This window comes from Petaurus breviceps, unplaced genomic scaffold (assembly GCF_028583685.1).
Source record: "Petaurus breviceps papuanus isolate PSGF00001 unplaced genomic scaffold, PetGlider_PUasm1.0 90977, whole genome shotgun sequence".
Lineage (NCBI taxonomy): Eukaryota > Metazoa > Chordata > Mammalia > Diprotodontia > Petauridae > Petaurus > Petaurus breviceps.
In genome coordinates this window covers 24,196,580-24,221,047 of record NW_027187391.1, presented here as the reverse complement: position 1 = coordinate 24,221,047, position 24,468 = coordinate 24,196,580, and the positions used below count along the sequence as shown (strand labels likewise).

The 24,468-nt window shown below is 35.1% G+C and overlaps 1 protein-coding gene across 3 annotated transcripts in view; it reads left to right on the top strand.

Annotated features, from left to right (window-relative positions):
- The window catches only part of NKAIN2 (sodium/potassium transporting ATPase interacting 2), a 1,356,778-nt gene that overhangs the window by 729,641 nt on the left and 602,669 nt on the right, over window positions 1-24,468 (top strand). For all 3 annotated transcript variants that reach the window (XM_069076922.1, XM_069076923.1, XM_069076924.1), the window contains one exon: window positions 24,305-24,385. In XM_069076922.1, coding sequence (XP_068933023.1) covers window positions 24,305-24,385 — 81 coding nt within the window. The remainder of the gene's footprint in view (window positions 1-24,304; window positions 24,386-24,468) is intronic.

The window sequence follows — 24,468 nt, the reverse complement described above, 5'->3', positions numbered from 1 at the left end:
AGAGAGAGAGAGAGAGAGAGAGAGAGAGAGAGAGAGAGAGAGAGAGAGACAGAGAGACAGAGAGACAGAGACAGAGACAGAGAGAGACAGAGACAGAGACAGAGAGACAGAGAGACAGAGACAGAGAGAGACAGAGACAGAGAGAGACAGAGAGAGACAGAGACAGAGACAGAGAGAGACAGAGACAGAGAGAGAGAGAGACAGAGAGAGAATGAGAATGAATTAAAATAAAGGGCTAGAACATTAGAACAGAATCTATTATGCTTCAACCAAGGTAAAAAAAAATGGCAGGGACAGAACCATGATCTCAGACAAAAGTAAAAGTAGACTTAATAAAAGGAACAATCAGGGAAACTACATTTTGCTGTAAGGTACCATATGCAATGAAATATCAGAAATATTTACATCAAGTTTCTCTGCTGAAGACCTTCTTTCTCAAAAAGATTGGGAGCTAAGTCAAAATTGTAAAAATAACAACCACTGTCCAATTCATAAATGGTCAAAGGATATAAACAAGTAGTTTTCAGAAGAAGAAATCAAAGTTATCTATAGTCATATGATGAAAAGCTCTAAATCATTATTAATTAAAGGCAAATTAGAACAACTCTGAGGTAGCACCTCATAACTATCAGAAATGACAAATGTTGGGGGGGAGTGTGAGGGAAAATAGATATATTAATAAGTTGTCGGAGTAGTGAACTAGTCTAACCATTGTGGAAAAAAATCTGAAACCATCCCCAAAGGGCTATAAAACTGCATACCCTTTTATCTGACAATATAAATACTAGATCCTTAGCCCAAAGGGATCAAAGAAAAAAGGAAAGGATCAATATGTAAAAAATATTGGCAGCTCTTTTTGTGTTGGCAAAGAATTGGGGAAATGCTTATTAATTGTGGAATGTTTGAACAAGTTGTGGCATATGATTGTGATGGAATACTATTAAGCTATATGAAAAAGAGAATGGTGGCAGCAATGCGTGAAACTCATTTTTATCAGAGTTGGTTCAAAGAGAGAAAAATATATGTACACACTCAAATGATTTTAGAAAATAGCATGGCAAGCCCTATATGAAGTGATTGGAAGTAGAGTAAGAACAATTTGCACCATAATAGCATTATTGCAGCAGATCTGCAGCAAAAGACATGGCTACTCTGAATAGTACAGTGATCTAAGACAATTCCAAAGGACACATAATGAAAAAATGCTATCCACCTCCAGAGAAAGAACTGTTGAACTCTGAGTGCAAATTGAGGTATAATTTTCTTACCCTTTTTATCTTTATTTTATTTGGCTAATATAGAATTATGTTTTATATGATTTCACATGTCCAATTGGCATCATATCGTTTGCCTTCTCAATGAGTAGAAGAAAGTGGGATGGAGGGAGAGAATCTGAAATTCAAAATTTAAAAAGAAAAGAATATTAAAAAATATAAGTAATGTTTAAAGTACTTTTTTATGGTTTCTATTTAAATTGTTCATATTGGGAAACTGTAGTTCATTTTTTCTTTTTTTTCAGAAAAGGTAATTTTTTTATTCTTAAATATCCAGGCCACATGAAGACTTAATTACAAGTCTTAATCTTCCTAAAAAAAAAATTAGTTTTAGCTCTATTAAAAACGCTGGGGGAGGCTAGGTGTCGCAGTGAATAGAGTACTGGCCCTGGAGTCAGGAGCACCTGAGTTCAAATCTGGACTCAGACACTTAACACAAAAATTAGCCATGTGACCTTGGGCAAGTCACTTAACCCCAACTGCCCTCAAAAACAGCAAAAAGAACAAATGTTGGATGATGATGCAGGATATCAATCTGTGTGGAAATTGAACTTTCCTGGGATCATTTCATGATTCTTACTAGTATTATAATGCCTGAAATTTGATCTCTCCACTTCATAGCAGAGATCATGAAATACAAAATTAGGAGGAATCTCAAAAATCATTTAGTATAAGCCTTTCTTTTTGTAGATGAGAAAACTACATTTATTTTCTCCTTCGCTTACTATGCATTCTCACTTTGTAAAAAGCCATAATTCTAAAATTTAAGTGCTTTTTTTATTACCTTTGAGTATGGTATGTTAAATCATCATTGGCACCAAATTATGGTAATCCAGCTCAGTATATAAAGCAGACATATCTAGGACATAGAATTCTAATTTTATTTTAAAATATTTTTAATTAAAGCTAATGAATTATTTTTGTAATATCAGTTACATTTCTCGATAGTTGCCTTCTTGCACTCTCAGAGACCTGTCTCATATAATAATAAATAAGAAAAGTGAAAAAAATGTTCAGCAAACTAATCAATATATAATTAAAATCAAACATTATATTGAGCATTCTATGCCCACTGTCCCTCTACAGAGAGGGTAGGAGAGGATACATTTTCATATCTGTTCTTTTGGGCCAACTTTGGTCATGATATTTTCACATCAAGTGTTGAGTATTTTGTGGATTTTGTTCCTTTCATTCAAATTATTGTAGTCATTGTTTATATTCTTTTTCTACTTTTGCCTCTTTCACTTTGTCTCATTGTATGGAAATACATGTTTTCCTGTGTTAATCATATGCATTTCTTTTTTAAAATTGTTTTGTTCTCATCTTTAAAATGAACATTTAGATATCCACAGCAGAACATAAAAAGAATTATATGTGAACAATTCATTTCATACTGCCTGCTTTAAATATATGTTTTTGTGTATGTGTACATGCATATATAGAGGTAGCTAGATTACTCAGTGGATAGAGCACTGGAGCTAGAGTCAGAAAGACCTGAATTCAAATATGACTATAGACACTTATTAGTTGTGTGACCTTGGGCAAGTCATTTAACCTCTGTTTGCTTTAATCCACTGGAGAAGGAAATTACAAAAGACTCCATTTTTTTGCCAAGAAAAACCCCATGGATGGCATTATCCCTGAGGTCACCAAGAATCAGCCATAACTGAAAAACTGAACAACAAATGTACATGTATTCATATGTACATTTTATTCACATACACACACGCATTACTTTCAATACTAGGCTACTTCTCTGTGACTCCTTATTTTCTTCTCTTCATTAAAAAAAAAAGAAAAAAGAAAAACATTACAATGAACCTGTCTTTGGAGGCAAAGCTATTGCTGCCACCATCTTCAGTTGTATTTTGTCCATATCAGAGTGAAATTTCTTAATGGTTATTCCCCTTGACCCTCAATTCAAGTTTGTTTATTTTTCCGATTACTCCAATCATGAACATAAATTCTACTCCTTTATTCCTCTGTTCTAAGCTAATCTCTTTCTCCTTTTATCCTCCCATTTCTTTCCCATCTTTAAACCTAAAAAGGAGAACCAACATGACCTGTAGGACTTCCTTTTCTTATTTAATTTCCCCAATATTTTTTATGACATTTAGATTCTAAAGAGACACTGAATTCTTCTCACCCTATTCAAATATTAGCACTACATCATCATAAAGCTCCTTCCAACTGCTCAAATAAATTTACATGTCTTGACTTCTATGAACTCATGTGCCTGTATTTCAGTTTCTACTCAGTTATTGTTTTTCATCAAAACATGCTTGAACATCTTCCTCTGGTGTTTTGTAGTTATTTATGCAAATGTCATAACTACTGACTAAACTAAGTTTCAGAAGTAAGTTTTGTGAATCAATTGGATGAAACAGTAGATAGGGTGTTGGTCTTGAAGTAAGGAAGACCTGAGTTCTAATCCTTCCTTAGACAATTATTAGCTGTGTGACTCTGGGAATGTTGCTTAACTTCATTTAGGTTCATTTTCCTCATCTGTAAAATGGGGATAATAATGTACTTATAGTAAAAGGTTGTTGCTGGTATATCATAAGACAACATATACAAAGTACTTTGAAAACGTTAAAATGGTATTTAGTACTAATCTTATTATTGATAGTAGTAGTTGTGCTATTATTTGTGGGGACTAAGACTCTATTTGATTGAACTTTGTACTTTACTTATCACAATACATCATAGTGCATATGGTAGATATTTAATAATGGTTTTACATTTGTTGAATACAGTAGTTAAAAACTAAGAGTTTCACATGGGAATCATCAATGACTCATGTCTCATTAGTGCAGTGCTCAGACTGACCAATTGTGTTAATCAGGCATAGACTTATGTAATAATGTTGGAAGGAAACTTGAGCATATGAGAATAATTGTCTGACCTGGGAGTTGTAGGCATGTTGAAAGGTGGCTTAATTTGGGGGGTCCTAGATGTGAGAAAACTGCAAATTTGTTTGAATGATGAACATACACACCCTAATCTCTAAACAAGATGCTACATTTTCAGATGGGTACATTATTTTCAAACTTTTACTAAGAATCATATTTAACATTTTCAAAGGAATGACTTTGAATGTCCTCAGATTTTTTTTAAATAAGTGTGAGGTGAAACTAATGAAGATATGCAGCTAAACATAACCATATAAATGGGTATGTTTTTATTCTAAAGTAGCTTACAAGACCATTGCCAAATGTAACTATTTGTGTGAAAACATTTGGCTTCTTGGAGTCAGTAAGAATAGTGAAATTTACATCCCAACTTATTCTCTCATCCAGAATTCCATTGATTTTCTGGCATTGTTTTCATATTTCAATCAATACTTTATAGACCCTGAATGCTGACATGAATACATTTGACCAATTACTGTCAATCCATATTGTGCCTTATAATAATGAATAACTAGATTAATTAAATCTAATTCCATGCTAATTAAATGAGATCAAAACAATCCCTTAGTATAAATTCTATGGAAGGCTATCTTTGCAGTAAATCTTTGGGCTTCTTCAACTAAATTCAATCAGTGAGGTTAATCAGTAACCCAAATTATTTGTTCCTTTAAATTGACTTGGTGTTTGGCTCTTAGACTATTTAACTCATTTGGAATGGTCAGATTGCTTTTTGGTACATACATGTTAGGTCATTGTACACATAGCTTATATAAGGTAGTACTAGTTCTGTATAATAACAATGAAAGTGATTTCTAGTGCTGATATTTTTAGTTGATGTCACTCTGAAATCATTACTTCCAATAAAAATGATTGATTGGCTTGGAGGATGCCACCAGTACTGAGAGATGCCAGTTCATTGCTGTGACCAGTGTTAGGTTAGCCCGTGGGCACTTCAGTAAGGGGCTTTTCTATGAGAAATGACGCATTTACTGGAAAAATATCAGTACCACCACCCGTCATCCCTTGCTTTATATTGACATTTCCCTTCAAAGTGTTTTTGCATCTCTTCTTATTTTTTTATGTGCAAATCTATGAAGGGGGTGAAAAGCTATTCTAAATGTGAAAATACTGAGGCACAGAAAGGTTAGGGGAATTACTCATAAAATTGAATATTCTGATACTGGTAAAGGAGTAGGAACTGACAAGATGTTGTCTCTCAGCCCTGAACTTTTAATGAAATATTCAAATACTTAAATGATCTGTGATATCACTGATCTGGTTATTCCCTCCAGGGATACAGAATGAAACTCATCCATACAGGCCCATCTGTGGGAGTCTTGACTACATCCTCCTATAAACTTGTGTCAAGAATCCACCCAAACTGCTGGAGGCCTTTTTTTTTTTTTGCTTTTTCCTTGTATTTCCCATAATTACTATCAGAGTAACATTTAGGGTGTAATGAAGTAACTCGTAATTAATGGAATTGTATTAGGAGGAACTCTAGTCAGTAATTTGGTTTGCAATATTCTCATATTAGTCTGAAATATAAAAGAAAATGTTCATAGAAACCTTTTTATTTTTATAATGTTATAACTAACGTCATTTTTTGTTCATTCAAAAGAGGCCTAGAATTTGCCTCCCAAGCAAATTTATAGTGTATTATAGCAGTCTAATATGTTTTTCTATCTTATAAGAACAATAAAAATTTAAAATAAGCACAATAATAGAAAACAACTAGGAAAAATCCTAACAAATATTTTTTTGAAAGAAAAGTAGTAGATATTTACTTAATTAGAGATCAGTGAAACATTTAATAAAACCTCTCGTGCTATTCTTGAGGAAATCATAGATATGTGCTAGATGATGATGCAGTTGGATGGATCTAGAAATAGTAGAATTTCCAGACCTAAAGAGCTTTCATTTATGGATCAATATCAACTAGGAAGGAGGTTTCTATTGACTTTTCCCAGAGAGCTGTCCTTGGTCCTGTGCTGTTTAAAACCTTTTTTTTTTAGTGTCATATAATTTTTTAAGAAGAGTTTTGCACTTTAAAACTCAGTATTCACAATGCCTCAGCAATTTAAAAACTCTCTTATTCACTTACTAGAATGGCCAGAATAGTAAAGGGATTGGTATAACAGAGACAAAGATACATAGTTTAAAGGAGAGTCACTGTATGTAAGGGACTGAGTGACTTTAGAGAGTGCCTCTTTGATTTGAGTGATTTCTGCTGCATAGTTTCACTGTTCTGTGTATTTAGTATAGCTACTGGAGTCTGCTTACATCCAACAAAGATGTTGACTTTTAGGAGCTGATATTTTGGTTCCTGTAATAGTAATCTTAATAACATTTAGCTTGAACATAGATGCATTAAATATGAACTACTTCATAAAGACTTTGCTTTCACTCTTTTTGTGTGCTTCTTAGAAACTCTATTGCCACACTAGCAGGATAGTGAATTGTATTTATCTGATATGACATGACTAAGCTTTTAATATTGACATATCCAACCAAGAAGACAGGTATCAAATGAAATATTGATCAATGTCTTGTCACTTAGCTAGAAAGAGGGGGGAAATAGCATCAAACTACAGTTTTTAAGGAAACCATCAAAATGGAAAGCAAGCTAGGGAATTGTGTTATGCTGATGATTTTAAAGTTCATGGTAGCAGGGATTGGAATACAATTTGAATATTGTGAAAAGGACCCTGAACAGAATCAGATTTTATTTTTTTTTGTTTTTTTAACTCATTATAATTTTTAAAACATTATTACAGTTTCCTTTTTGTCTCTTTTGTTTTTTTTTTCTTTTCCTTCCTTGAGTCTTACATTTAATATTGGTTTAAGACTATTTTCCTTAAATTACAAACTTTTCTTTTCTGGGTAGGTAGTTTAAAAGTCTGCTATTGCTTTAAAAGCTAACCACAAAAGCATATTTTAAGTTAACTAGTGTTTTATTCTGGAAGAAGAATCTTTTTTTTTTATTTTGTTAAGCAAAAACATGATGCTGAGGAAGAATATGAAATGGTCCATCATCCTTTCTTCTATATGTTAAAAAGAAGGCACCTACAAGACTGTGAGGGACTAGTTGCTTTTTATTTAATTTTTTGTTTTCTCATACAAGAGGAAAAAATTCAATGAGGTCCTTGGGTCTTACTATTAATTCTAATAGGAGAGAACCTGGCACATTAAACATAATAAAACAAATTCTATTAAGTTATCAAGTTACAGGAAGAAAAATATGAGAAAGGGAAGCAACATCTACTTCATTTCATTTCAAAATGCTAAATTTATAAAATTTTGGTCCTAAATATACTTTGGAAGGTAGGCAGCCCCAAAGACTTTTTAAAAGAAATATATGCTTATTTATATATGACATTCAACTGAATAGTTTGTGGTTTATTTGGACACAGGAGCCAGTACTTGATAAACAGACAAAGTGAATAAGGGGTGATTGGATAAAACTTTTGTGGATAAAAACCCATACTATCTAGTATGATAATTTAGAGAGCATTTCTGTTATACAAAATATAGTGGTGGTTTTTTTTTCTATTTTAACCCACTAGTGCTTTGTGAGCAGAGACTCTGAATTGCATCTCTCCTGTCCTGAAACATTGCAGATTTCATTCCTGGTGGGCATCAACAGATTAAAACACATTGCAAATGAGAAAGTATTAAGGCTAACTGACTTGTTTGGTGTTGCAAAATCAGTAAGGAAGAGAGCTAGGATTCCAAGTTCATCATTCTTTTGTCTACACCACAATCCCACAACCTTTCAGCCTCCCCAATCATGAGTTAATATTATACACATACATTTTGAGTTTGGAGCAGCTAGGTGGCACAATGGATAGAGAACCAGGTCTGAGGTCAGAAAGACCAGAGTTTAGATCCAGACTCAGATATTTATTATTAGCACTGTGACTCTGAGTAAGCCATTTGCCTCAGTTTCCTCATTTGTAAAAGGAGCTGGAAAAGAAAGTAGAAAACCAGTATCTAGTATCTTTGCGAAGAAAACTCCAAATGGAGTCATGAAGAGTTTGACACAAAGGACACCACATACTGATGTTATATATCAAAAAAACAAAAGAAATGAAGAAAGATAGGTCTGGTAAATACAAGATGAGTGATTCTTCTTTTTCCTGTCTAAATAGTCAAGGAATCTATTGTTTCTATTACTTATAGACATGAGTTATGAGAGTAGTGCTTTTTGGGCACTGGAGGGACAGTTTTCTTTTGCATTTTCAAGTGAAAATTCAGTCTCTGGCACACTAAAAAGGTCTGGTCAGTTATCAGAGAAGTGTTTTTACTATTTCTACTTACATGTTATTGAACACATGTTCTAAGCAATCATGAATCTGCCCTGGGGTTGTGTATCTCTTGAAGTGTTGTCTGTTTCTGGCAATCTCATCAGTTTGGGAATATTCAGGAGTGAATTTGTCAAGGTTTTAACCTTATAGAACCATGGATACTGTAATTATATGTGTGTTGTGGGGGGGTTCAGAAGATGATTCTATATGATATTATATAACTCCCTCAAGCTCTCAGAAAAAGGAGAAAGATACAGACCCTCATAAAATGTATTTCCAATTTGGTTCATAGAATAGGCAGTACCAGAGGGACCCCAATGCAGAGTTTCTGAACAGATTACTTCAAGCATGTAGACCAAAAAGGAGACATTTCTGATTGTTGCCCAGAGATTAGAGTAGTACTAGATCAGAAACCTCTGAAACTACTGCTGTTGGGGAGTGGAACTGATCTCACTTTTAAAGATAATTGAAGTCACAACTCATTCAAAATTGTTTAGGTAGAAAACTCTCAAACATGACGTTTGTACAGCTGGAAAGAAGAACTTTTTGTGGGGAGAGAGCAAAAGAGAATATGACTCAAACTATAGGAATAAAGAATCCTGCAAATAGTGGATTTATACATGCATACATACACACATATGTGTATACATATATGAACTTTCATATGTGTGTATAATAAATATTTATATATATATGTATATATATCCTTAATATTGGAATTAAATTTAATGTTGGTATTAAAAGTGGGCCCAAGAGTCCATTTTAAAAATGATGCTAAACTCAAAATAATTTATTTCCATATACTTTTATGTCAACTTAAACAGGTTATGAAAACCAGCCATGTTAAATGGGTATCACAATATCTAGGTAGATCATACCCACTAATATCAGAGTGATATGGATATTAGATTAAAATTCTAAAAACAATTACTCACAAGGCTTACTCAAACATTTATAAATGAAAAGGTCACCAAATACAACTTTTCCTCCTTAAATGACAGATGTGCTTTAAGTGCAGCATTTTTTTTAGTTAACTGGGAACTTAGCCAACATAGTGGATATTTAGTGTGCCTAAATTTAAGCCTACATGTTATAATTTTTGTGTGGGTGGATCACACAAAGAAGAGACACTCAGAGTTCTTCACTGTCTGGCTGAGACTTTGTCTAGCCCAAAATTAAAATTAAATATGTCAGTAACTACTTGCTATGTGCCAAGTACTGTACTGAGTGCTAGAAATACAAATCCAAGAAGGTAAGACAATATTTGTCCTCAGAGAGATTGATTTCTGATACAGAAAATAAACACATAAAGAAGATCCAATAAGAGGAGTGGAAATATGCCCTTGTGGAGGCAAGGTGGTTGATCAATAGGAGGAGGAAGAGGAGGGAAAGAATCCAAGAGAGTCAAGTGATAAGTATAATGGAGCCATGTGAAGGCTTCTCTTGAAATAATACATAGGGAAAGCAGTCCCCAATTGGGAGCCTCAGGCAGAGGTAAAGTGTACAAGTGAGGAGGAAGATGAGGAGGCTGACTAAAAGGAACAGGAAGAGTAGCAAAAGAAGGATGAGGAAAAGAAATCCAGAGAGTGGAGTCATGAGTGAATTAGATCTGTGATTGCATTGATTTGGGAGTGCTCTCCAATAGTGCAATTTACATCTCATTCATGCCTGCCCATTTTGTGTAATTATTGTCCTATCTTCCCATGTGCTTCAATAAGTCTCTCCAACATACTAGAGGCATTCCTTGCTTTGTCCTGACATCATGAGGGTACCAGTGTTCCTCCATCATCCCTTACCACATGTCACCTGTGTCTTCTCTTCTAGTCATATTTCCTTTATGCCATCTTTTATTCCTCTTCTTGAAAGTTCCTCATGGGCAATATGTTCTAGCATATTCATGCCTACCACATACGTTTCCATTGTCCTCTGAGTGGCATTCATATTAATTCTCGAGAGATTTCTGAATTCTGTGTTTCCATGACATGTAGATCCATTAGTGGAGTGTTGGTTTTAGAAAGCTGGACCATGATTTTTAGTTCCAGTATTTTTGCAGAAATAGTAGCCATAGCCTTACAGTTCTAAACATATGGTGACTTTTCAAAAACTTGATGCTAATTTGGTGGAAGAGTTAAAACTGGAAAGGAGAAAATGTCTCCCATTGTTGACATAGAGGCGGAATGTCAAAGTGGAAAAATGAAAGATTGCCTCATTTTCAGATGAGGCAAGTGAAACTCAGAAAGAAGCGACTTGCCATCTCTTTCAAGGTTACATGACTTACTTCCAAACCTCAGCTTTTAAATAAGATTTATAATTGTGATGTGACTATAACTTTGCACATTTGTCTGCATGTTCATCATTCGTACCTTATGTTTTTGTTTTCCTTTTCTTGTGCATTTCTATCTCACTTAAAGCTGTGGTGTATTAGTTATAATTCTGTGCTCCATGGAGACAATATCCAGTTATGGAAATGTTTAAATGAAATCGTATATGCTTTTTCCACTTTTCTACTCATTATCCCAAATACACAAAAAGAAATCTCTATAAAATAACTGAAAATAAATAATATTTCAACATGCTATATAATATGTATGAAAATTAAATGACAGAACCAAATGTCATTTTTTTTTAAAAGCAATTTGTTGATATCCTGAAAAAGGCGAAGATCACCCTTGGAGTGAGAAGGCAGCTGCTGTTAACAGCAGTTCTGCTGAGAGTATCAGCCTTTTTCTGACTCTGAGGCTTACAATAGGCCTCAAAATAAAAGCAGTGAGATGCATGCCTCTGATCTGGTGCTGACACCAATTAACTGTGCTGTGCTGTTAGAGTTATAAGTTTTAGAAGGAGAGCAAGGTAAGGCCTCTACATGATAGAGAGAAGGCATATCTATATATCTGTGTGTGTGTGTGGGCATGGGCGTGTTTGTGTCTGTGTGCACACACATATCTACATGTAAATGTGTGCTTATATACATATATACATCATATGTACCTGTGTGTATACACACATGCAAATGCACACATCTTTGTTCCTTTCTTTTTTGTTTTGTTGTTATTTTAGTATTTCTAAGTTTCTTTGGAAACCTATATTTTTGGATCCACTATACTCCAGGGCAACATAACTCTTTGGCTGATATCTTGTCATTCATACATTTCAAGTTCTGGTGACCGGGTATCCCTTTCCCATTTCCCACAGGTAGCACTGAGATATGAAAACTTTGCCTCCACTTTGCTATAGTCATAGAAGGTAGAATTTTTCTTATAACAATAGAACACCTTTGCCCAGACTTGCCTGAAGTCTTGGTCACATCCTAGGAAAGAATCTATTTCTCTCTGGGTCTAACATATGTAGTCAGTATATGTGTACTTTCATAGGAGGTAGAGACTAACACTACCATGGTTCCCATTATTTCAGGCCAATGTGACATCCTTTGGTATGTCTTATTGTGTGTGGTAAATCCAAAGTCTCTATCATGAAGCCAGAAGTGCTTCCATATTTGAGGAAATGCTCATCAACTGGGGGATGACTATTTTGTGATATAAGCTTGTAATGAAACACTAGTTTGCTACCAGAAATGATAAGCAGAATTGTTTCAGAAGTACTTGGGAAGACATATAAACTCCTGCAAAAGGAAGTAAGCAGAACCAAGAGAACTTTTTAAAATTATTTATTTACTTTTAGTTTACAACATTCAGTTCCACAATCCCTTGAATTCCAAATTTCTCCTCTTCCTTCTCCACCCCCCTCACTCCCATGGTGGCATGCAGTCTGATGTAAGTTCTATAAATACCTTCACACTAAACATTAGTCAAATTGCAAAGAAGAATTGTAACCAGTGAAATGAACAATGAGAAAGAAGGAATGAAACAAAAGAAAAAAAAGGAGAGAGCAGGTAGTTTGCTTCAATCTGCATTCAGACTCTATAATTCTTTCTCTGGATGTGGATATCCCTCTCCAACATGAGTCCCTTGAAGTTGCCAAGAGAACTCTTTACAAGAAATAATTGTACTATTATAACAGTGAACAACTGTGAAAGACTTAGCTACTTTGATCAGTATAATGATCCAAGACAATTCCAAAGGGCTCATGATGAAAAATACTATACACCTCCAGAAGAAGAACTGATAACTCTGAGTGCAGATTGAAATATAAGTTTTTTACTTTATTTTTCTGGATATTTTTGCAATATGTCTAATATGGAAATATGCTTTGCACGATTTCACGTGAATAATTGATGTCAATTGTTTGCCTTCTCAATGGGTGAGAGAGAGTCAGGAAGGAAGGAGATCATTCAGAAATAAAAAAGATTTTTGATGAATGTTAAAAATAAACAATACAGTTTTTAAGTGTTTCTATAGCCATTCTCTCCATTATGTCAGCTCTGGTCCCTTAAAACCTTGGACTTAATTACATTTCCCCCATGATTAGGGTATTACTATGATGTTGGCAAACTTGATTGAAATGACTCCTCTTCCTCCATGGAGAAGAAATATCATACCTTTTCTTCTTGGGAATTTCTTGATTATCTCAATAATCTAGCTATTCGTGTTTTAACTAACCACAGCTTCCAATTTATCTTAACATTTTTGCCCCCGATCTACTAGATAATCCGAGACCCCTCCCAACTCTAAATCTAAAAATTTGACTGTTTCTATTCTGTAATCTCACTTTAACTCAAAAAATATTTTACTCGTGCCATTTACTAATTCCAGGTTCCATTCCTTAATCTCAAGTGAATGAATATTTTGACTATATTCTTATTTTAATAAAAAAAATTTTCCACCCTTTCATACTCACAACTCCTAAACTGGGTTCATAAATTAGCAATGGATAAACAGCAGTCTTAGGTCTATGTGTTGAAACTCAAAAATATCTCTCCCCAACACGAACATTTAGTGCCACAACAAAGGGAGATAGGCAAGGAATCATCTGCTAAGGGAGACAAAGGAAATCTCTTCTCTCTCTATCCTACTTCCTCAGAAGCTCCTATAATCTATTATGCTGTAAAATATTGCATAGCATTACATCTTCCTGTAGGCATCATATTTCCACTCCCAGATTGTAAATTACATGAGAGAATGGGCAGATACCATATCTTATTTATTTATATTTCCCCTATAAGTTCAGTGCTTTGTCCATGTGAAAAAAGTTAAATTAATGAAAACCTATCATATAATTTAAGATATAATTACAACAGCAATAAAAGAAGCATTTATATGGCACCTGCTTTGTGCACGGCATTGTATTAAATACTATACAAATAATATATTATTTTATTGTTGCAATGACTTTGGGAAGCAAGTACTGTTATTATCACCTCCATTGTATAGTTGTGGAACCTGAGGCATAAATAGAGATTAAGTGACTTGCTCAAGATCACACAGCTAGTAGGTGTCTAAGGCTGGATTCAAATTCAGGTCTTCCTGACCTATCAGTTTGAGAGACAGTAAAATGATTTAGTCAATTCCATAAAGCATTAAGTACAGTCATTTTTAGCTGAAATGATAGAACTTGTAACCTGTTGAATGACCTTTGAAAATCCAGGTCCACGCCCTCACCACAATGAGGCGATAAATTTCTGTTGAAAGGGAAAAGGATAATAATAAATAAATCTTCAGATGTCACTTCCATTCAATGTATATTGGGTAAATACTAATTGATTGATCCCCCAGCTGAGTTTTATTATTATGCTAGTAGAACATGCTGCCCTCCCCACCATAAAGGAAACAAATGGTGCCACTCCCCCAATCCCTTAAAAATTAGAATATTATAACAATAAAAAAATTTCCAAATGTTGGCAATATTAAGTAAAACTCCCAAATTACATTATTTATGGTGAATTTTATAGAAAACAAGATTAAGAAAGAGGCTAACTGTGAAAAAATGTTTTAGAAATCCTTAGAATATCACTTTCATATATATCAAATTCAATGAAGTTCAAGTTACTAAGAAAGCAGAACTGGAAAGCTGCAGAAAAAAATGTTTTGGGAAACATCACCTAATCTGTCCATGTTGGTGACTTTGTTTAGCAAATATTGTCACAGAAAAAAAAGTTGGGAGGAAAGTGGAATTTTAAAATGCATTTTCCCTGTATGTGAGCAGTTTTCCCCAATACTCCTTTCACATCCCCCACACTTCCCCCGCTACCAAAAATGGAAGAGAACAATCAATTCAGGAGTCAAATCAATTACCTATTTTAATCTTTGTCACAATGAATGCGGGATCCTCCACTTCAGTTCAAAAAGTGAATGACAATCTGTTTTGCCAAAATTGATTTCATAGATCTGAAAATGAGGAGCAGAAGTATTCTGTAAACACTACAAGAGCTAGAAGGAAGCTTCCTTTGTCTTAAACAGCAGTATTTATTCCCATATTTCTGTTCAATAAAACACTTAAGAATTTCTATCAACCTTGAAAAAATCCTGTTGACAGGTACTAAATATCTCACTCTGCCATATCCCCAAATGGCTTATCTGTTTGTTGCTTTTTACAAAATGAAACTCTGGAAAAAAAGTCAGTTTTAGTTTTTTGATTGACATGAAGGACCATTTAATTCTGTTTTATTCTTTCATACCACAAGAACTATCATCAGGCCCTGGTTTTTCTTATCCATCTTGACCTTTCTAAGTTGAAATTTTCCTTTTCTTCCTTTGTCTCTCTCTGTCTCTCTGTCCCTCTCTGTAGTCTTATTTACTTCCCTAATTAGAATAGACTGGCAAGAAAAATATAGAATCAAGTGACATAAAACTCTTGTTATTAAGAAGCAATAAATTTATTTAAAAAAAAAATCAAAGAACTATGAAGAACTACATCAAAACAATGTCATTTCATTCAACCCTCAGTTTCCAAGAGGAGTTTGAGTTATATGGAATCGTAGGATTTTTTTGAGACAGAAGAGAAAAAGAACATCACTATTTTTACAAATGATGTAATTGAGGCTCAGGAAGTTTAAACAGTTTACTAAAAGACACACAACTAGTTTGCAATAGTTCCATCTCCATACTTAGATATTAACTCCAAACATGGGTGAGAGTTAGTGCAATAGTATTAAGATAGGAGGTAGAGAATCATCTGTGAGTAATGGCAAGAAAGTCAGTTTGAGCTTATCCATAGAATGCAGAAGGGAGAGCTTGAAAATTTAGTTGAGATGAGGTCAAAAAAGTATTTACAGTTTTATTGTAGTTGCTTTTTAAAATTTTATTGCTCTTTTGTTCAGCAAAGTATCATGTTATTTTTTTCTTTAGAATTAGAAAGTGAAAATGAGAACTGTACTGATCTAAGTATATATGTACATAAAAATGAGCACACATATACATCTATCTATCTATATCTATAAATGTATCCTCAAAGAACATAAGTGATTTGAGAATTAAGCAGGGCACAAGAGGAATCAGACTGCCTTGGCCAGTTTATTTTCATTTTTTGATTATTTTCAGTGATGTAAGAGCCAAAATGGATTGAGCAATGATGCAGTTGATTCTCAGTGGTCCAAATGGCAATAGTCAATGTGAAAAATAATTCTATTACATTGCTCTTTCAATGATACATGAGGAAACATGGAATGGAATGGAAGTTTTTCCTAATAAAAATCAGGACAAAAATTAGTTTTACAAAAAGGAATAATTTAATGGAATAAAAAGAATCAGAGATCAGAAATCTTTGGCAGGTTGGGTAGTTTAATATCTCCTTGGGAAAGACGAATGCCAATATCTCTATGAGAAAGCTATTATTTCTAACAATCTCCAGCCTGAATAATTATCAATGGGGTACCACTAAATAGTAGTGGGCATTGAACAGGAGTCAGTATGATGAGGGGAATCTCAGAATGTAAATAATGGTGGTAATAATTGCAAAGAGAAAATGAATTGTAAGGCACATTGACAAAATTTGCTCATAGACCAAATTACAGAGGAATGTAGAAGATTCTCAGCATTTACACAATTGGGCTTGAGTCAATTGGGTGAGATTTAATTTAGATAAATGCTAGATAATGAAATTGAGAAAAACAAGAAAAAGCAGATTTTCAAAAAGTTCAAAAACAGGAATATGTAGAAATAAGCTGTAGGTTTGTCATAATGTTTAGGAAATTAGATATAAGCATATCTTCTGAAAATGTAGTAGCAATGTATTTTCTGTTCTTATAGACTTAGTCTTATGTGGGTACATAAGGCAAGTATGTTGAGCCAAAGAGATAATTCCCCTTCCCCTTTTGAGGCTATTATTAGGTAGAATACAATATAAGCTTGACCTCTTTATCCTCAGTCCATCAATGAACAAGCATTTATTGAGTGCAACATATGTGCACTATGGACATAAAGAGTAACATGAAACAGTCCCTTAATTCAAGAAGCATCTTGGTAGGTAATGAGTAAACATACATTTATATAGAGAATAAATATATATTGGTTTAAAGAGGGAAAGTCCTAACAGCTGAAGGATTGGAAGGTATTAAGTTAGAAAGGGCACTTAGACTGAGTGTTGAAGGAAATAAGTAATTATATGAGACAACAATGAATAAGGAATGAATTTCAAACATGGGTAATGGTCAGTGCAATGGTAATGAGATAGGAGATGGAGAATAGTGATGTCAGAGAATAGAGAAAGTCAGTGTAGCAGCTCTATAGAATGCAGAAGGGAAAGCTAGAAAAGTGGATTGGGATGAGGTTGAGAAAGGATTTAAAAGTCAGAGGAATTTATATTTTATTGTAGAGACCACAGAGAGGCACTGAGGTAGGGGAGTGGCAAGGTCTTTGGCAACTGTGGATGATGGATTGTAGAGAGGATGAATTTGAACTGGAGAAATCAGTTGGGAGGCCATATGATGAGAGCCTGAACTAAGGTGGCAGCTGTGCAAATAGTCATAACTTGGATGTGAGACATATTGCAGAAGTATAATAAAGTACTCAGTACATTATAAATAAGTCCAAGAGATGAAAGGATTCTGAAGTATGCCTTGGGAGAAGGGCTTAATGGGATTCCATGTATTTGCCTAAAAAGAAAGGATAAGAGCTCATGATCATAGGCTATAAATATGTGAAAAGTAAGAATAACAACATATAAGAACTAGAGAATGATTGAGGTTCTTTCCACTCCAACTTAATAGCATTTTTTTCCAATTGCATACAAAGATAGTTTTCAACATTCACCTTTACAAGATTTTGAGTTCCAATTTTTTTCTCCCTCTCACCAAGATGGTATGTAATATGATACAGACTATACATGTACAATCATATTAAACATGTTTCCACATTAGTCATGTAGGGAAAGAAGAATCAGAACAAAATGAGAAAAGCACAGGAGAGGAAAAAAAGAGAGAAAATATTATGCTTTTTATATTCAGACTATATAGTTCTCTGGATTTAGATAGCACTTTCCAACATGAGTCCCTTGGAATTATCTTAGATGATTATATTGCTGAGAACAGCTAAGTCTATCAAAGTTGTTCATAGGACAATGTTACTGTTACTGTGCAAAATGTTCTCCTGGTTCTGCTCACTTCACTCAGCATCAGTTCATGTTAAGTCATTCCAGGTTTTTATGAAATCTGCCTGCTCATCATTTCTTAGAGAACAATTTATTCCATTAAATTCCTATACCATAACTTGTTCAGCCATTCCCTACTTTATGGGGAAAAAAAACTTTAGAGCTACAGAACTCACAAAGTGACAGAGAGAAACAAATCTCTGGCTAAAGCAGGTCACTAGGAAGGGTTCATGGCAGCATGCTGGGAGCATAGCCAAGCCCTGCATGAGCCCATGGTTTTAGCCCTGGGGTGGCTATAACTAGCCAGGGTTGGAGGGACTTTGGAAGAGTGGATCACCAGCAGCTGTGGCGGTTTCCAGAATTATCAACCAATAAATGCCAAAGACAAAGTGAGAGGTCAGTGTGGACTTTGGGAACAGGGGGTCCAGGAGTGTAGTCTGGCCTCTTCCTCCAGGGGGAGAAGTGGCTGAGGGGCAGTGGCCATGCAGCCACCACCATCATGTGGCTGCTTCAGATCTTATGGCCTGCACATTGTAGGGGGACCAAGTGACCATTCAGAGGGTAATCACTCTTGCTTTAACCTGTCTTGGGTGGAGTTCCTGGGGTGTGTGACCAGGTACCAGAGACAGTGAGGGCTTCAGAGAGGGCAGCCAACTAATAGCTCTGGCAGCTGTGGAAACCCCAGCAATTTGGTACAAAGTTCTCCTCTCTGGAAGCAGAGTTCTACTGTGGCAAAAAGTTCAAAAGTCAAGTAATTGAGTGGCAACATGGGCAAGCAAAATAAGAACAGCAATCCAACTTTAGATTCCTTTTTTCAGGACAAAAAAGATTAAATCATGGAGCGGAGGAAAGACAATGAAGTCAGAACTCCTGCACCAAAAACTTCCAAGAAAAATATGAATTGGTTACAGGCCATAGAAGAGCTTAAGAAGGATTTTGAAAACCAAATAAAAGAAGTGGAGGAAAAATTTGGAAGAAAAATGAGAATGATGCAAATAAATCATGAAAAGAGAGTTAACAACCTGACTGAAGAAAATAACACCTTAAAAATAAACAAACTCAAGTGGCAAAAGAGGCTTAAAGAGCCAGTGAGGAGAAGAATGCCTTAAAAAGACAAATTTTCCAGATGGAAAAAGAATCTCAAAAGCTCATTGAAGAGAGTCATTCCTTCAGAATTAGATTGGAGCAAATGGAAGCTAGTGACTTTGTGAGAAATCAAGATGCTATTAAACAGATCCAAACAAATGAAAAATAAATGAAGGCAATGTGAAAAATCTCATTGTAAAAACCACTGACATGGAAAATAGATACAAGAGAGATCATTTTAAAATTATTGGACTACCTGAAAGGCATGATCAGAAAAAGAACCTAGAAATCAGCCTCCAAGAAATTTTCAAGGAAAATTGCCCTGATGTTTTAGAACCAGAGGGCAAAATAGAGGTTGAAAGAATCCACCCATCACCTCCTGAAAATGATCCCAAAAAGAAAAATCTTAGGAATATTATTGCCAGGTTCCAGGGTTCCCAGATCAAGGAGAAAATATTATAATAGCAGCCAGTAAGAAACAATTTAAATATTGTGGAAACACAAACAGTATAACACAGGATCTGGTAGCTTCTACATTGAGGCATTGAAGGGCTTGGAATATGATGTTCTAGAGGTCAAAGGAACTGGGATTAAAATCAAGAATCAATTGCCCAAGAAAACTGAGTATCATGTTTCAGGGGAAAATATGATCATTCAATGGAATGGAGGACTTTCAAGCATTCATGATGAAAAAAACAGAATTGAACAGAAAATTTGACATTCAGATACAAGAAGCAAGAGAAGCATGAGAAGGTAAACAGGGAAAAGAAATCATAAGGAACTTATAAAAGTTGAACTGTTTACAATTCTACATGGAAAAACAGTAATTGTAACCTATGAAACTGTTCTCAGTATGAGGATAGTTGAAGGGAATATAAATGTTTATATATATGCATATACATATACATATACATATATATGTATGTATGTATGTATACACATATATGTGTCTATATAGGAGGTTATATGGGCATATGAATACATATGTGAATGTGTGCATATATGTGTACAGGTATACATAGACAGAGATCACAGAATCAATTGAATAGGAAGGGATGATACTTAAAAGGTGTAATTGAGAGGTGAGAGAGGAATATAATGAGAGGTCATGAGGAGAGACAGAATGGGGTAAATTATCTCATATAGAAAACTGTTACAATGGAGGGTAAGAACAGGAAGGCAAAAGGGAATGGGTCAACCTTACTCTCATTGAATTTGGCTTAAGGAGGGAATGACATACACACTAAATAGGGTAGATTAGGGGGAAGGGGATGAGAAGGAAGATGATGGAGGGGAGGGCAGGTTGGGAGGGGAAGGTAGTTAGAAGTACACACTTTTGAAAAAGGGACAGTGTCAAAGTGGAGAATAGAACAAGTGGGGTGCGGGATAGGATGGAGGGAAATATACTCAGTCTTTCACAATATATCCACTATGGAAATGTTTTGCATAGCTACACATGTACAGCCTATGTTTAATACCTTATCTTCCCAGTAAGGGTAGGTGACAAGGAAGGAAGGGAAAGAATTTAGAATTCAAAATTTTAAAATCAAATGTTTAAAAATATATATTATTATTATTTTATGCATGCAAGTGGGAAATAAGATATACAGGCACTGGGGTAAGGAGATATATTTTGCCTTACTGGAAAGTTGGAGGGGGTATGGGGGAAGATATAGGAGAGAACAGATTGGGGGAGGGGATATACAGTGGGATTGCTGTTTTGGGGTGGTAGGTAGGGGAAGATGGGGAGAAAATTTGTAACTCAAAATCTAGTGGAAATGAATGATGTAAAATAAACATAAAATTTAATTTAAAAAGAATATGGCTCATGTCTGGGTCTAGTACTAATAAGGAATAAAGTATGCATCTACTTCATCAACAAAAAAGAAAGTGATCAGGAAAAGTTGCATGTGGAATGTGGTACCTCAGGTATGTCTTTTTTATTTTTTGCTTTTTTTGGGGGGGAGGGAGAAAGGCAAGGCAATTGGGGTTAACATGGCTAATTTTATGTTAAGTGTCTGAGGTCAAATTTGAACTCAGGTTCTTCTGACTACAGGGCCAGTGCTGTATTGATTATTCCACTTAGCTGCCCCCAGATGTGTCTTAAAGGGATGGATTCAGTGAATAGAGAACCATCCCTAGTGTCAGGAGGACATGAGTTCAGATCTGGCCTCAGATATTTAACACTTACTAGTCATGTCACCTTGGGCAAGTAACTTAACCCCAATTGCCCTTCTTTCCCCCCTCCAAAAAAAAGGAAATAAATAAATTTTTACAAAAAAGCAAAAGAAGGATTTTATGAGGTGGAGTTGAGGAAGAAGTGCGTTCTAGGCATGGGGGATAGTTAGTACCAGTACCCAGAGATGGGAGACAAGATATTTTGTAGGAAGAAGAGAGAAGACCAGTTTGGCAAGATCCCAGAGTGCAGGAGGAGGTTCTAATGTTAATGACACTGGCAATATAGGTTGGGGACATGTTTGAAATGGTTTCAAAAGCTAAACAGAAGTGTCTATAGATTATAAATTCCATTAGAGTAGGGCCTATCTTTTGCCTCTTTTTGCATCCCTGGTCCTTAGTACACTTCCTGGAACACAGTAGGTTCTTAATTCATGTTTATCGAATCAATGAATCCTAAAGGCAATAAGAAGTCACCAAAATTGATTATCACTAGAAGAATCAAGCTCATCAATTCATACAACATTTCCTTTGCCCTTGAGGATATGCTTAAGTTATTCATGTAGGAAAGTGCCATATTCACAGTTAAGGAAAATTATCTTGGCATCAGTGTTAAGAATGAACTAGAATTGGTAGAGACAGGGCAAATGAAGAGGCTGTTGCAATAATCTAAATGAGAGGTGATGAAAGTATAAATCAGTGTGATATGGGTAATGGAGAGAAATGAGGAGGTGTGAGAGATATTTTGAAATTAGAAACAGCAAGATTTGTCAATTGATTCATTATGTGGAATGAGAGTGAGGTGTCCAGAATAATGCTGATATTACAAATCTGAGATGCTGGGGAAATGGTGGTATTGAAATGAAGGCATTTGGAAGAGGAGAGGGTTTAGTGTAAAAGTTAATACATTGGGGTGGCTAGGTGGCACAGTGAGTAAAGTACCGGCTCTGAAATCAGGAGGACCCGAGTTCAGTTCCGGCCTCAGACACTTAACACCCACACAAAAACTAGCCATGTAACCTTGAGTAAGTTACTTAACCCCAATTGCCCTCCAAAAGGCAAAAAAAAGATAATGCATTTAGTTTTAGACATGTTGAATTTAATATGTCTCTATGATATCTAATATGAAATATCTAATAGGTAATTGGTGATGCAGGAATAAAACTTAAGAGAGAAACTGGGGCTGGATATATAGATTGGAGACATTTGTATAGCTGAGTTGATAAATACTCATGTGTGTTGTTTGTCTTTTGTTCTCGAAGAGGACAGAGACATCAGGAAGATCATGCCATGACTTGCAAGTGAATTGGATTTAAGTGATGGAGGGCTGGGCAGAGTCACTAGCCTCACTTTCTCTTCTGGAGCCATGTGGATCCAGTGGCCAGATTTAGATCAAGACAACTGTAGATGGCCCAGGATGTAGTGGGAGACCTTGACCTTTTTGAACAAAGGTCTTTCTGAGTTCTCATTTTGACTGTTTTGGGCAACACCCATAATAGCTGACAAGGTTACAGAGAGAGGGGAGAGACAGTAAAGTGAGGAAGAAAGGACAGGAGGGGAAGAGTGTGGTCCACAGTATCAAGATAAGGGCAAGAAGGATGAGAAATTAGAAAAGACCAGCTTTAGTGATAAAAGATTATCTGTAAATTTGGAGAGAGCGCTTTGATTTGAGTTTGGAAGCAATACTCCAAAAGGTTTAAGAATGAGTGAGAAGAGAAGAGGAAACATTGGTTATAGTAGCTTTGTTGAGGAGTTTGGTTGAGAAAAAGGAAGAAATAAGTAGCTAGAGAAAAACTGAAGATGTAAGAATGAAGAGTATATGATTGAGGTCACAACCTTCTGGAAAAGACAGATGGGACAAAGGGCACATTTAGAAGAGTTGACCTGGGCAAAGAGAAAGTTATGTGTTTTTCAGAGACTGGGGCAAAGAAAGAGGCAGTGAGATGATGGTAAGTTGTTTTATGAGAAAGAAAGTGGGAGAAGAGGGAGCTCATGTCAAATTGTATGCTTTCTAAGTAAAGAGGCAAGGTACTTGCTTGAAGTGGGTGAAGAGCAAAGCTCAAGGAGGAAAAAGGAGGCTTGCAAGAGTGTGAGAAGTGAGATCAGCTAGGGAGGAATAAAAAGATTGCCTTGCTGAAGTGAGGGTGTAGTTGACATTGAAAAGAGGATTTTTATTATTATTATTTTTAAAGCAATTGGGGTTAAGTAACTTGTTCAAGGTTACACGGCCAGTTATTTCTGGGTGTGGTGCTGAAAACAGGACTTTTTAAGTACACATTTTGCAAAGTTCTACAATTGGAGGAAGGTAGGGGGAAATGATCTATGACTTTGGTTAGGCAGTGGGGTTTGAGATTTAAGACCATAGAATAGAGAAGAGTGGGAATGGCTGATATTTCAATAAAGATTATCAACATTTCTTTGTAGACATTTCCTTTAATTCCAAGAGAGAATGCCTACCAATGACAAAACATATGTGACAATTGATATCCTTTAAGTGATGCCTTTCAAATGTTCATAATGTATATTTTTACTTGCCTTCTACTAGTATTCAACATCTTAATAAAGGGCATGGATTTATCTTTCCATTACAGTGAATGAGAAAGTGAGGCCATGATAAAGATATATGGTAATATGATAATATATGGTAGTAACAGATTAATTGTGAAACAATATTGGAATACTCAAAATCATTGCTTTTATGTTAAAAAAAACTTTATGAATTGAAATTTTGGCACATACTTCTCTCTATACAGTTTTACTGGAGGTTTTAAAAAATCCCAAGTGTGAAGGTATTCACTATGAATTTCATTATGTATGAATCCAATGCCATTAACTTCTTAAGTGACAGGTAATTGCCAGTGTGATTACTTGGAATGTAGCCTTGTTTTTTTACAAAAGAGAAGCTATGTAAAATATTTTCTTCTTTTCTTCTTTGGTTTGTAATACATTGATTTTCTGAAAGTTTCACAATCAGCTGAAGCTCCACTTAAATCTTGCATTGTTAATTTTAAAAATGAATCAAGTATTGTTTCTCTCAATAAAATATTGTTTCTCTTTTTCTTCCCAACAGTATGCTATCTGGTTAGTCCTCTGGGTTACATGGAATGTGTTTGTTATCTGCTTCTACTTGGAGGCTGGGGACCTCTCAAAGGTAATTTACTATCTAACTTGTTTCAATCATCAATCTTGGGTTAGCAGCCAATTCCTAAAACTAAGATGTCTTTTTATGAGCTT